The sequence below is a fragment of the Ascaphus truei genome, chromosome 5 (assembly GCF_040206685.1).
Source record: "Ascaphus truei isolate aAscTru1 chromosome 5, aAscTru1.hap1, whole genome shotgun sequence".
NCBI classification, from domain to species: domain Eukaryota; kingdom Metazoa; phylum Chordata; class Amphibia; order Anura; family Ascaphidae; genus Ascaphus; species Ascaphus truei.
The window spans coordinates 244,814,733-244,829,466 of record NC_134487.1 but is presented as its reverse complement, the minus strand read 5'-3'; the positions used below and the strand labels follow the sequence as shown (position 1 = coordinate 244,829,466).

The following is a 14,734-nucleotide window of genomic DNA, read 5'->3' as shown; positions in this document are numbered from 1 at the left end:
ACTTATACATAAGGACAATGTGGATAGTGTCTTCTCTATATCTGCCTCCATAACGCACCTCCTGAAGTGATTGAGCGTTACTTCCTATATGTAAGTGAGCATTGTTTGCTACTTTTTTTTAAATTAAATATTCATTTATTGATCCGTGGTTGTGTTTGTCTATTTTTCTCTAATAATTTAGTCACCCCCTCACCCCCTTAATAGTAAAATGTGAGAGATGTCAAATATGCATCCCTAATCTGTATTAAAGGACATGTAAGGCCAAAAGAGGGTTGTCTTTCTTTTGTCTTCGTATCATGATCTTCTGAATAAATACCTGCTTGACACCAGAATTCCTGACCACATCATTAGTTGGTAAATTTCAGTGTATTTTTATACATATTATGACACGGCATGGAACAACCCCTAAATTTAAGCCGTGAACCACATGCTTCATAAAACTGTCAAATTGTGCATTTTTCTACATTAAGTAAATAGGCCCCATAGCAATATTTTCATCGGTAAACAAAAGGAGTTGACTCTCCCTCTCATGTCTCTGTCCACAATTTTCTGTTTATCTGTGAGATTATTTATTTAAACAAGAACCTGCTTTTTTTGAATGGAGTATGTCATTCTATTATGTGACTTTTCCCCCAGTGCCTCAGGTATTCATCATTTCCACTATGTGTTTTTTGTTTGCATTTGTATACTTTGTTTACTAAAATAGGTTATTTAAAACAAACTCAAATAGCCTAAACTTGTAAATCAATAAAGTAGTTTAATTATTGCATTTTGTCTCCGCAGTCTCTCTGCCAGTACACAGTCACTTTCTTCAGGCAGCAGTCCAGGATCTTTAGCTTCTAGTAGGGGATCCTTAGCCACATCCAGCCAGGACTCTTCAACCTCTGCCAGTTTTACTGATCTCTACTATGAACAGCTGGAGCAGTTGGACTCAGAATACCAGAACAAAGTTGACTTCTTGCTCCAGGAAGGAGCAGTTGGTTATAGACCGTCTGGTTGTATTACCACCATTCATGAAAACGAGGTGGCAAAGCCTCAGAGGATTGATCCCACAAACCGTGTGCAAGTTTTAAGGTCCTTAACTGGTACACCCAAGTCAATTACATCTTTGTCTCCCAGGTCATCACTGTCTTCCCCATCTCCTCCTTGTTCGCCACTTGTAACAGACCCACTATTAACTGGAGATGCTTTCCTGAGCCACATGAACTTTGACGATATCGACCTAAGCATCAATTTTTCTGAACTCGGCCTAAGTACTCGTGGAGATGGCTACCTTCTGGAAGCAGAAGACAAAATTGTAGGACATGGTAAGATAAAGCACTAAGAAATCACTGTAACATTGAGGACAGTAATTATTAGACCTACACTCTCACTCGTGACTTGGAATAAAATAAGTCAGACTACCTAGTAGTTGAATATTTTTACACTGACGCTGGTACATCATTGATTCTAGGGTTTAAATAAAACAAAATGCGATAGCACTGTCAGATTACAAATTTACCAAAGTCTCTGAAAGCATTACTGCAATAATATAGACTATTAAGAGCTATTCAAAATCAAATGTAAAATACAATTATTACAATATTCTTAATTTTTTACCTTAGTCAGTAAGCAGACATCTTTCATTTATTGTTTTGTTTATTATACTAAAAGTATCAGGGTATTAAAATTCATTATTGATCCTGTAAGGTTCTGCTTCTCATGGAATGGCACACATCTGTCTCCTTTGTCACTGGGGCTGGGAGACTAAAGGGTGAAGAAGATAAATACATGTAGTTGGTAAAAGAAGTCACATTCTGCATCTAGTAATCATGTATGAGTCTTGTGACACTGGGGCGCTTTCAATGAAGTGCGAAAGTGCTAATTCGGCACTACTACACGGAAAGTCCCATTCGAGTCACTGGGACTTTCAGTGATGTACTGTAGTGCCTGCATGTTACTGAATTAGCCCTACTGAGTCACTTCCTCTAAACAAGTGGCTGAGTGCCACCAACATCCTTCCCTCTAAGGACAGATGTCTTTTCTAAGGACAGACTTCTCTTATGAGGACACACCTCCTCTCTCAGGAAGCAGCTAAGTGCTACAAAGGGTAGACCTCATTGCCACTAAAAGATTGAACTCCCGTGGGAGGGCAGAACTTTCCTTGAGTACATACAATAGCCCCTGAAGTCAGGATTACCCTTGAAGACAGACCACCCTGTGAGAATAGACCTGCTAAATGAGGAAATGACTTAGGCCCAGATTCACAGAGATCCGTTAACTCAAAGCTCATAATGTGCCATTATCAAAATCAGTAATTAGCGTTATTTTCTCTGAGGTTAATGCATATATACAAAGCTAATTATGTACAAAAACAACAGTTATTGTATAGCTCATTCGCATAGAGTCTATTTTTGTTAATTACCAAGTTAATTATATACCTCTTTAAACACTCCTTTATATAACATGTGGAGAGATAACTGTGAAAAAACTGAAAACTTTGAGATACCTGGGAAATATGCTAATTTAGATATGCAAAGTATATTCAAATGATTTCAATTAGCATGTTTCTCAGGTATCTGTGTGTTCAGTTTTGTTTACAGGTATATCTCCACATGTGATATAAAGGAGTGTTTTGGGAAGATATACAAGTCACTACCCGTTACTTTACTAAAATATTCTTGTTACGGTCGGAGGTAGCTGGCCTTCATTAATAAAGGTGAAGCCCAGCCGGTTGCCTCCAGAGACCGTGGGTAATGGGCCAAGAGGGTTAGCTCTTGGGTCCAGTAAGATCAAACAATGTATTTTCTGTAAACATGTTCCCCTATATGGTCCCCTGCAGGTTTGTGATTTCCTCCAGGAGATAGCTGCAGGAAAGTGACTTTGGGAGCAGGGAAGCAGGTGTGATTATTAGGGAACCCCCATGTGTATTTGGACAACAATCTACTGCCCAAAATGTATTAAAAGTATTTTTTGTGTTTTTCCCTTTCCGGGCATGCAATCAAACAGGGATTCTGGTGCACAGAATTTAAAGGGGATTATGCGGAGAAAGTAGTGTGACAATGTGCATATCAGGTAAGGGACCAGAGTTACCGGTTCCCCGATAAATGTATCCGACAATCAGGCATGATTGTCGGATATGTGTATGCACATTGCTCTGGCAATATCTCCCCTTAAAACGTAACTGTGACTCACCACTAGGGTGCCCTGCTTCAGCATAGCCCAGGAAGGAAACTGAGCCAAATGAAATGTGTTTAATATCCTCAGAAAAGGGGGCCCTGGTTTAGGGGTACCCCAAGTATCGTTATGGCTCCCTGCAGACAGTATAGGTTTGTGGGTACCCATCTGTACATAAGGACGGGGTGGGCGATGGAAATCCCCTATAAAGTATAGAAAAACCTGTATACAACAAAAGACAGGAGGTGCCCAATGCTACATCAAATTGACAAAACATATATGGTAATAAGTATAAAGTTTAAATACTTCAATAATAATAGTAATTACTTGGTTATTTAGTTAAACCCTTTGGCCAAAGCGTCGTAAGCCTGCATACCACATCAAGGTAAACCAAACTCATGCAGGTCCTAACACTAAAACTGTGAACCCCTCCTTTACCTCTGTATGAGGGGAAGCAACCCCACCTTTCACCATTATCACCCAGCACACAGCGCTTCCACTGCAGCAAGGGATTCTGGGAAGTGACCTGCAAATGAGCACACAGTGCCACCTTTTGCTTCAAACATTCAAAATGGTTCCCCTATAGGCTTAAGCATGCTGCATGGTCACAGCTTTGAGCACAGCCAGGGTTAAGATGCATAGCCAGTAAACCCACCCAGAGGCAGCTGTTTCAACCTTAATGGGTCTCCTCAGTGTGGGGTTGGTTATACTGGCTTTGCAAAAATGAAGCAATGATAGGATAGGTACTTAGTTAAGTTATGGTGGGTAAAAAAAGCCTATAGGGAACCATGTTGAATGGTTTTGTAGCAAAAGGTGGCACTGTGTGCTCATTTGCATGTCATTTCTTGAATCCCTTGCTGCAGTAGAAGCGCTGTGTGCTGGGTGATAATGGTGAAACCGGGGTTGCAGACATGCAAATGAGCTTACAGTAATATTTCCATTTGCTATATGCTTTGCTGTGGAGGGTTTTTGTCACTTTTTTTAACCACCACAACTTAACTAAGTATGGTAAAACCTATCCTTGCTTCATTTTTGCAAAGCCAGTATAACCAACCCCACACTAAGGAGACCCATTAAGGTTGAAACGGCTGGCTGTGGGTAGGTTTACTGGCTATGCATCTTAACCCTGGCTGTGCTCAAAGCTGTGACCATACAACATGCTTAAGCCTATAGGGAACCATGTTGAATGGTTTTGAAGCAAAAGGTGGCACTGTGTGCTCATTTGCATGTCATTTTAAAGAATCCCTTGCTGCAGTGGAAGCGCTGTGTGCTGGGTGATAATGGTGAAAGGCGGGGTTGCAGACCTGTCTAAGACATGCAAATGAGCATACAGTAATATTTCCATTTGCTATATACAGTACAGTATATGTATCATTCCCTAAAATCCTTAACTCCTGGCCTTGAAGTGGCAGGAACGTGGCAGGAAGATGTACTGTATAGTGGCACTTGTGCTGGTAGGTTTAACCATACTATGAAAGCTTGAACAATATACCCGGCTAAAGTGGGAAAGGTACTTGCCAACATGCAAACGAGGCCGGCATGGTAAGCAAGGCCTCAACCCCCACATATGGAATACACCGAAAAGCAATGGCCCTCATTCTGCAGTGGCTGGATTGTCCTTGGGCTTTACAGCGTTCAAGAAGAAGACATGATTTATTTCATTTATTATTATTTTACATTTAACACTTCCATGTAAATAATTGCATCAATGTCGTGCCCTTCAACTGTACCTATTTAGCAAGTAATGTACCGGGTTTCTGTATCTGTTACCTATTGAATTCCATCTGAACCTATTGTTTCTATTACTGCAAGTGTGTGAGCCCAGTATGTTAAAGTGCCTTCATTAAAGGATCTGACTTGCATGGACACTCAACTATCCCACATGACAGAGGAGCTAAAATGTACCTATTTTAATTTGCCATTTCATGTCGGAGGGCCTGCAACATAATGTTTCTGTTCCTATTCATTTCTGCAATAGGTTTCCTTGGAGCGTCCGGATTAAAAGTAGCCGGCGTATCAGCAGCCGTGTCAGATGAATCGGTAGCTGGAGACAGTGGCGTCTATGAGGCAACAACACAAAGGTATCATGTCAAATCTTTTTGGAAGTCAGAACCACCTGTGTTATAACATGTATAACATTATATAACACTACCAACGGAAAGCCCCATTGACTTCAGTGGGTCTTTCTGTGTGGTAGCGGTAGATTGACGACATCTATCTTCAGTGAATAAGGCCCTATGACACTTTTCTTTTGAAAGCCAATTTTATTAGCATGTACTGTATGCGGTGTAGCAATGTATGTGAAGTTACAGCTTTACTTTCAATATGATAATTATTAATTTCACTATGCTAACTAGCTACGTTACTATTATGTACTGCGTTTGCGTCGTTTTATATGTATTTACAGCAACAGAGCACTCACTGATGATCAGAAATAAGTATATTGGGTGCAGACCATCCGAAGGATAAGTATAAAGACAAGAGAGGACAGGCACCACAAAACTGCAAAAATGGTAAAGTTTTATACTCAACGTTTTGACTCTCACAGGAGCCTTTTTCAAGAGCAACTTAAACTGTGTAACATTCAAACCATATAAACCCTTCATCTCACTCTGTGATCCAACATTGGTGCCAAATCCTTGTTTACTCCCTGTGACATCAAAAGAGTGACGTGGAACGTTGGAGGAGCCTAAGGGGTCCGGTGTAAACATGCAAACATAAGCCTGAAGCAAAACGTCAAAGATCCTCAGGCATCGTTCTCATACAAAGGATATTAAGTTGCTGTACAGATGTAATGATAAACAGGCACATACGTAACATTGTATTACTACTGTAGCAGTAGAGTCAATAATAAGCTAATTGAACTAAATATATTATATGTGCAGATCGTGGAATCAATAGATGCAGGGGAGGGGGAAAGGGGACAAAGACAGAGGCAGATAAATAAAGTGTACAAGAATAAATGCATGTATTATTATACCGATGCAGTCCATGAGCATATGAGGCATTGTCCATAATCAGGATCAACATTGCCTGCGGTATTATCCACTCAGGGTGAGCCCCGTAACACTCACTGTGTCTGTCAGTTGCAGCACCAGCCCCAATCAAAAACGGTACTGTCTGAGCCCGGGATGTTGTTTTTTTCTGTAGCTCTTGGCCAGTGATATGAGAGTTCAGTGAGGAGCATCCTCTGCTCTAGTTAAGTCCTATAAGTTCCATGAGTGCACAGGCTCATTGGATCCTGAGCTGCAGTGGCACATCTGTCATCACAGGTAATCGGCAGGGGAGTCCCCACATCAATAGAAGGGGTGGTGTCCTTGCCTGTAATTTGTAGTCTTTGTCATCTGTCTGGGGGGAAAAAAGAAGTCCCTAGGCACTCACCCGGGTTGGCACCATCATCCAGTAGTAGAGTGACACAGACATCCTGCCGAAAGAGTCTCTGTGTGATCCACTCTATCCATAGTACATCTCAATCTGCAATTAGTGAGTCTGCTTTGAAAGCTATCTCCTATCGCTTGCAGGAAGAAGAGTACCCAGCTGTTCTGCAGCAGTCAGTGTGAGTCACTGATTGACAGGACAGGTTGAAACAGTCCTGTTTCGTAACATTTGGGCCTCTTAAGCCCCTCCAACTTTTCACGTCCTCCTGTGATATCACAGGGGGTGCACCAATTTTGGCACCACCAGAGTGAGATGCAGGGTTTATATGGTTTGAATGTTACACAGTTTAAGTTGCTCTTGAAAAAGGCTCCTGCGAGAGCCGAAACAGAGTATTAAACTTCACCTTTTTTGATGTTTTGGACTGCCTGTAGCAGGTCTTAAAATTAGGTAAATACAACCTCAGATGAACAACAACACATGACATATTACACCGTGTCATGATTTATTTAACAAAAATAAAGCCAAAATGGAGAATCTATGTGAAAAACTAAGTACACCCTTACTGCTTCCATAGGAATTAAGATGCTAAGTAGCAGACAGGTGCTATGCCCAACTCCACGTACTACAGGGGGAATCCCGATCACTCAGGTGTCTGGCTCCACCTAAATGGCTTTCCTGGAGCAACTTCCACTTCTGTAGATAGCAAATTTGCAGAGTCCCGGCAGCGCTGGATGCAAGTTTGAACCAAGCAAGTTAAAATCTCCCATCCATCGATCACGCAGCCTCGACTTCGGGTTTCTCTGACGCGTCCTTATCGCCCACCGCTTAGTCTATCTGCACTCCAGCCCAGGAGAGATTTTGTATCTCAAATTGTCCGCTGCTTTTCTAGGTTGCCGGTCTCCATAGGAAAACATGGAGCCGGGGCACCATTCAATCCCAGCGCAGATGCTGGACGAGCAGGCAATCACAGCGCGAGGCATGTGTGGACCAATTTGGACTTGGGGTGATGGGGAGGCCGAGGCATGGAGAGCTGGAATTATGAATAAACCAATGATAGCAGTGCCTACTTCCCCCTGCTCTGTGCTGGATTGCTATCGCCGGAGCAGATAGGCGCCTCTCTGTCTGGGCAGACAATGGCTCCACTCTTGGTACCAACATCTACCAGATAGGAAGTCTGCCCATCCCCACCCTTAATTGTTTCTGGTCCCCTCCTGGAACCAGCCCAACTCGAGTTTCTGGCTGTGCAGACTGGGTAATTGGATTACCAGCCTAGCATGCCCAAGAACCAAGTAAATGCACTTAACACAATCCACATACAATAAAGTCTCCCTACACAGTTTAACTTCCAACATGCCGGCTACACGAACCACAGGCAGATGGATATACAGGGTGATCCCCATTTAAATGAAATGCCGGGGGAGAGTCGAAGGCCTCTGCAAGGTTCCTTTCCTTGGCTCAGATGGCTTCTGGTGACCCATGGCAACGTGACGTCACGTGACATCAGAATGCATGAGCCCAGGTAAGGAAGGGAGCGCGACCAGGGGGGAAAGCCGGCAGGGGGGCGCAGGGGAGAAAGATTGCGCACTCCTGCCCTAACCTATGCAGCTTACCACATACAAAAAAACTTTCTGTTTTAATAGGTACAGCTGGTATTATGTAGTGTACCCGCTAAATAGGTACTGTACATTTGAATGGTATAGAGCAGGGGTGACCAAGTCAGTCATAATAACTGAGCCACTGATAGAGCCACCTGTGCTGAAGCAGGAATATCCTGAAAAGATTACCTCTTGGTGACACTTGAGGATTGGAGTTGGCCACACCTGGTATAGAGTTTCTGCCACTGACCTACAGGAGTGTACAAATGTAAATCAGAGGGTTCAGCAAGTGCCTGAATACTTTTCACATTACGGGTTGTGGTACATTGAATACTGCATTGTAAAAACTGTCAGCTCTCAGCACTGCAAACTGCAGGGATCCTTTGGTAGCCGTACCCACTGTGGATAAGATGTTGGAAGAAACGCATTTGGAACGGCAAATATTCTAGCATTTCAGTTAGTAAAGGGAAATATTATCAGAAAATATATTATTTTCCAACATTGATGTTGGTACCAATAAAACATATTGTCATCTAACAATGGACTTCTGAGAAAAGGTCATGAAATATCCTCCACATTTAATAAACAGAATTAGATATTTCTAGGGGTGATTATTTAACAAGTGCATTGCCTAGATTTTAAAATTATTAACCTCATCATTAACTTGCCCCGCAGTGCATTTTAGGCTTAATACTATCAATCTATGGGGCCTATTAACTAAACTTTGTATAAGTTTAATGCATTGCCGAGCAGGTTTGCATTGTCTTACCGCACTGTAAAAAATATGTCAAGATGGTATTCACTAAGAAAAATCACACATTTGTAAAAAATGCAACATCACACTTGTTTTTTTTTTTTTCAAGACTTATCGCACTTAAGCTGTTTGCTTAAACTGCAGCCTGGAAAAACTGCATGGAGAGAGCTGCATCTCTGTGCACGGCTCTTACAGGCAATCGTACAGTTTTAATGTCAATTTTAATAACAGAGTATTGTAGCAGGGGGGTTTCTGAGCTGAACCGTATTAATTTCAGCCTCGGGACCCCTGCTTCCCGAGTTACATGCCCCGGTAAGGGGTGCCGGTATCTCCTGCTCGTTTAAATCTCCCGGTTACACAATGCAGGAGATTTAAACATGGCGGGAATACCGGCACCCCATACCAGAGCCTGTAACCTGGGAAGTAGGGGGTCAACAAGGCTGAAATTAATGCAGTTCCGCTCATGAGACCCCTGCTTCAATTCTCTGTTATTAAAATTTACATTAAAACAGCTTCATTACCTTAGCGACTAGCTGTTAAGGCAATGAAGGGGTTAAGCCACAGTGAATCTGCAACAGGAGATCCAGAGCACTCATGCAAAAAATCCTCAATCATAAAGACAGGGAACCCAGGTTTAGAAAAATAGTGAAGGCTTTATTAGAACATTAATGAAAGTGGTAGTCTCAAAGAGAATGAATGTGTCCTCCCACGCGTTTCACGCAACAGTTGCGCTTTCTCAAGGTCAAAGCACAACTGTTGCATGGGAGGACACATTCTCTTTGAGACTACCACTTTCATTAATGTTCTAATAAAGCCTTCACTATTTTTCTATATCTGGGTTCCCTTTCTTTATGATCTAGGATTTTTTGCCTGAGTGCCCTGGAACTCCTGTTGCAGATTCACTGCTACTTCCTGGATTTGGTGGCACACAGAGAGGGTGGAGGAAGATTCTACATCACCGCAGAGCGGTTTGGATTTCCATAGCCAGTGGGACTCAAGCTATACAAGTGTAACGATGCGCTCACCACAAACAAGGCGTGACCACGAGGCCGAGGTGGGGATTAGATAAACGTCAACCACAGCCGCGAGGGCGCGTCTGGAGTGCACATAGGTCGAGGTAGCCGAGTAGGGGTAGGAGAGGTCAGGATGGTCAGTGATACTTGCTGAGGTCTGGATTGGAGAGGTACAGATTGTTGCAGGTACTTTTGCCAAGGTCGGGATTGGAGAGGTGCAGATCGTCGTGAGTAAGCTGGAGTCAGGAGCGGCGAGGTACGGACCGTCGTTGGTAAGCTGGGTCAGGAACGGTGAATTGCGAAATCCAAAGAACAAGCAAAGTCAGGCAACACAGGACAAGACAGGAAAGGCTCAGACAGGAGGCAGGACTGCAGTGAACACAGTGCACATAAACAAGGTTATGCTCAGCCAATGTGCAAGAGGGCAGGCTGAGCATATATAGGAAGAACAAACCAATGAGGAGGAAGCATACTGCTTAGTATGCATAGCTGTAGTTGGCTGATGGAGACTTGGCAGGTGAATCCTATTACACAGCGGAACGGAGGAGACTGCACGCGTGCACGGGTGCCGAGCATAGCGAGTGCACGCTGCGCGATGGTGACATCACCGGGCAAGCGAAGCCTGGAGGCGGGACCATTCCTATTACCCAGATCTGGATAATAGCGCATTTGCCCAGAAAAAATAAAACATTACCAAGCCAGCATAAAGTAAATTAAAGTTGTACTTAGCACTGCCAGGATGAAGGCCGTCCTCCTCGTCCTCTGTGGGCAGCAAGATTACAATAAAAAACAAACTACTGGCCACCACTAACCCCTTCTTTAATCACCTTAGTGGTTAGTAACCGCTATAGTAATTAAGGGGTTAACCCCCCCAACTCCTCTCCCCCCCAATACCATTCCGGGAGGCCTAACCACCCTCCATGGGACAACTACTCCCACGCCTCACCCCCTCTACCCATTGATTGTCACAGTGGTAAACCATGCCCCCAATATGGCCACAATGGCATTGAATGGACAAGCTAAAAAAAATAGGCACAAAATAAAACACATGACATTTAAATAAAAACAAGCATTTGACAATTAAGTAAAGTTCGGTGTGAAATGGTGCTCAACCCACATATGTTCTCTGAAATAACTTTTCAAGACTGTAAGTCATTTAATGTCTGGAGGTTGCCTTAAGGTTATCCATAGAATAAAGTCCATATGAGACCCGCGGGGACCCCCGGAGAACCCAGTATCAATCTAATGCATTAAAAATAAAAGAAACTCCTTGCTACGCATATTGCAATTCTGATAAGCGCCCGAGGGGACTCTCGGAGACCCGCGGGGACCCTTGGAGAATCCGGAATCAATCCTATGCAGTAAAAATAAAAGAAACTCCTTGTTATGCATATGGCAATTCTGATCTCGCCACCCTTTAGATTGCGAGAAAAGAATGCAAGTTTTTATAATATGATATGCATATCGGAGTTTAGAGAATTGCAGTTGCTGGCAAAAAAAATGTGCGTTTGGGCATTGATTCAGCTACCGCACGGCTTATTATAGCCAGGGTGGTACTGTATACCTCGGTAAAAAGCCGTTTTAGAGTAATATTGCCATGTTATCAGAGCTTTGTGAATAGCTACACATGCAATAACGTACTAAAAGGACATTTATAATGCATTAATGTGCTTATCGACGTTTAGGGAATAGGCCCCTATGAATCCTGTTTAATATGATGTGACGCTGTCTTTCCTTTGCTCGTGAAAACGTCGGGACAAATGAACTAAGTGGTGCTAAGCTTGAAGTCAACTTGTGCCTAATTCATTTGAATGCGCTATAAGGTAGCGGTGCGCAAACTGGGGGGCGGGGCGTGAGATTAACTGCGGGGGGCGCAAGGTTTATAGAGGCCCCGCGCGCTTCTCGAAGGCACTTAAATTAAGTGCCGGGGAAGCAGCGAAGGCCTCTGTAAACCTTACTTCCCGTGGTTCAGCCGGCATCTGGAGACGCGTCGCTATGGCAACGCATCGTCAGATTACGCCGCAGGGTCAAATGACATTGCATTGCTATGGCAACGTGATGTCATGACACCCAGGCACTGGGAACCACGGTAAGGAGGAGGGAGGGGGGGCACGCGGAGAGCAGGACAGCCGGCAGGGGGGCGCAGGGGGAAAAGATTGCACTCCCCTGCTATAAGGTGTCTTATTGCACAGCATGGATTAAGGGTCCGCACTGCTTATAGAGGCAATCCAGTTTAAAAAATATTTAAGATATGCAGCATTTCATTACCTTTATTGAAAATGATTTACCTAAGCTGCTGATCAATTAGTTCTCCCGTGACCGATCCGCAAAATCCGGTTTCCCTAAATTTACTAAATGTCTGCCTTTGAGTTTTAAATCAATCCTTCAGTCAGTGTAACTCAGCAGCTATAATGTTTTCTTATATTACTACGGTAACATTATCTATTGTTACAATTTGCAGCTCAAACTGCTGGGAATATTGGCAACAAATTATTACAAACAGGAAATTGTTACAAAGATCTTGCACTGCTGGGGATGTGTGCTAAAGCCAACTATAGAAATCAAAGGAAGCTCATTATATTTAAACTCATTAAAAATGGCATTAAGAGTGGAATAAATAAAAAAGGTATTAAGTATCTAATACTACAGAACTGATTTATTTAAAAAAAAAATAGTTCTAGAATAGAAGCAGGGGGTCTTCGGAGCTGAACTGTCTTAGTTTCAGCCCTGGGGACCCCCTGTTTCCCGAGATACTTACCTCCGTAGGGGGTGCTGGTATCTCTGTGGAGTTTAAATGATCTGGTCACGCGGGCCAATAGGAATCCGCAAGGAATGAAGTCACAGCTTCCGGTTAGATCGCATTCAGAACTCCACAGGAGCAAAAAAGCCTGCGACGTAGCTACTACGTTCAGTTCTCATGGCGTGATAGCCTAGCCTGAAAATAAACCCTCACACAGCAATAAACCCGGATGCATTTATTATGCAATATAGTGCTTTACAACACACTAATATATTTATATATTAGCATATTTCAGTTTAATCTGTGTAATCATTGCTGTTCTTAACATCTTGTGAATTCAATGAGCCACTACGAATGCACGGACGATACAAATGCAGAATAATACTAAATACTGAACTGGGGTTTATCACAGACTGCTAGCAAAAAAAATTAAAATAGTGTTACAACTGATGCAAAAAAACAACAGCAGAATTAGCAAAGACAAAATCAAATTGGAATGTGTAGTCATTTGTCTTTGATTAATCTGATACTGTTTTTGCCCCAGTATTGTACTAGTGATGCAGCCAAGGCACATTCATGTATAAATCCTCATGTCTTTTACACTTTGTGCAACATATTTACACGGCTTCTGTCATCTTTTCAGGCTGTTGTCGGAAAATGTGTTTGATGCCGATGACTCGGAGGCCGTGGGTGCCGCCAAGATTAAAATTGGAATGAAGTAAGGACGCTTTAAGTTTTTGTCACCATACAGCTCAAAAGTCTCAATGTTGTTGTTTTGTATATTGTCTCTTACCAGCCTACTTAGGGTACCCATTTCTAAGGGAACATAAGGGAGAAGGAGTGGCTCAGCGAGTAAAGGCAGTGACACTGTAAACAATTACCCTGAGTTTGAAGCAGGTCTGAAGACTGTCTGTAAATATCGTGCTGCGTATCACTCACTATACTGTAATTATGAAGTGTCTTGAGTGCCATTGAGAGAAAAGCGATGTATGACATTAAAGTTGTTGTTATTATGTTATGTTATTGTAATCACACACAGGTGTGATATGCTGGTATCATCTCTGTACGGTGGAGTGCTTTTGTCAGTTTTTTATTCACCATAACTTCGTGTACCAGTAATAATATAATAATAGAGACATTCATAAAGGACATGAGTGAGATGAGTGCCAGAGAAGGAAGAAAGGGAGGGTTCATTATTTAAGTCCCAAACAAGGATACCCTAAATACATATCTCCTTCGGCTAACACTTGAATGATTTCCATAGCATAAGGACATAGGTATCAAGGCAGCTCTCTATTAATTATAACTAAGGTGAGTTAGAAAAGATGACTTGATTGGGAAAAAGGACTTTCCTGCCGAAAAACAATGGCCTTCAAGAAACTGCCTCATATATTATTGAAATGTACTTCCTTTTGCTATTATACTATTGTGTCTCTTCTTGCCTAATCTATTGGTTTTCTCTTATTTCAGGTATGATGAGAAAAACAAGCAGTTTGCAATATTTATCATACAGCTTAATAACTCAACTGCTTTGTTGTTACAACAGGACCAGAAAGTGTAAGTATGACAAGGAATATGTCTGGCGAAGTCACACAAGTTTGGATTTTAATAAGTGCGCTCCTCAGTCACAACAACTGAGGATTTTTATGCTGTTGCTTTACTGAAAATGTTAATATTTCCTAACGTGTCATACTTTTTTGAATGGCTGATTTGTAATCAACACCAGAATTCAAGGGGTGATCAAGAACTTTTCCAATCATCAGTATAATAACAGAGAATTTTAGGGACAACATTGACTTTTTTTTTTTTTGTAATCTTTCTAGGTACGTTCGTGTTGCTGTCCTTCCCTGTTCTGAAAGCACAAGTTGTTTGTTCCGAACAAGAACCATGGAGCTGGCAGACAATCTCATATACAATGAAATGTTTTTGGTTTCAGTATCCTATGCTGCTTTACGTCAGAAGACATTAAGAGTGGATGTGTGCACACTACAAAACGACCATCGGGAAGACTGTCTGGTAAGGGGCATGTTCAGCTCAAGTTACCATAACTGTTCAGTTTTGTGTGGTTTTACAATTGCGGTGTAAATAAAGTTGAATT

The 14,734-nt window shown here is 42.4% G+C and overlaps 1 protein-coding gene across 1 annotated transcript in view; it reads left to right on the top strand.

Annotated features, from left to right (window-relative positions):
• The window catches only part of WWC1 (WW and C2 domain containing 1), a 242,725-nt gene that overhangs the window by 183,611 nt on the left and 44,380 nt on the right, over positions 1-14,734 (top strand). The window contains exons 11-15 of the mRNA XM_075601891.1: positions 784-1,307; positions 5,135-5,237; positions 13,280-13,354; positions 14,107-14,193; positions 14,460-14,652. Of these exons, the coding sequence (XP_075458006.1) occupies positions 784-1,307; positions 5,135-5,237; positions 13,280-13,354; positions 14,107-14,193; positions 14,460-14,652 (982 nt within the window). The remainder of the gene's footprint in view (positions 1-783; positions 1,308-5,134; positions 5,238-13,279; positions 13,355-14,106; positions 14,194-14,459; positions 14,653-14,734) is intronic.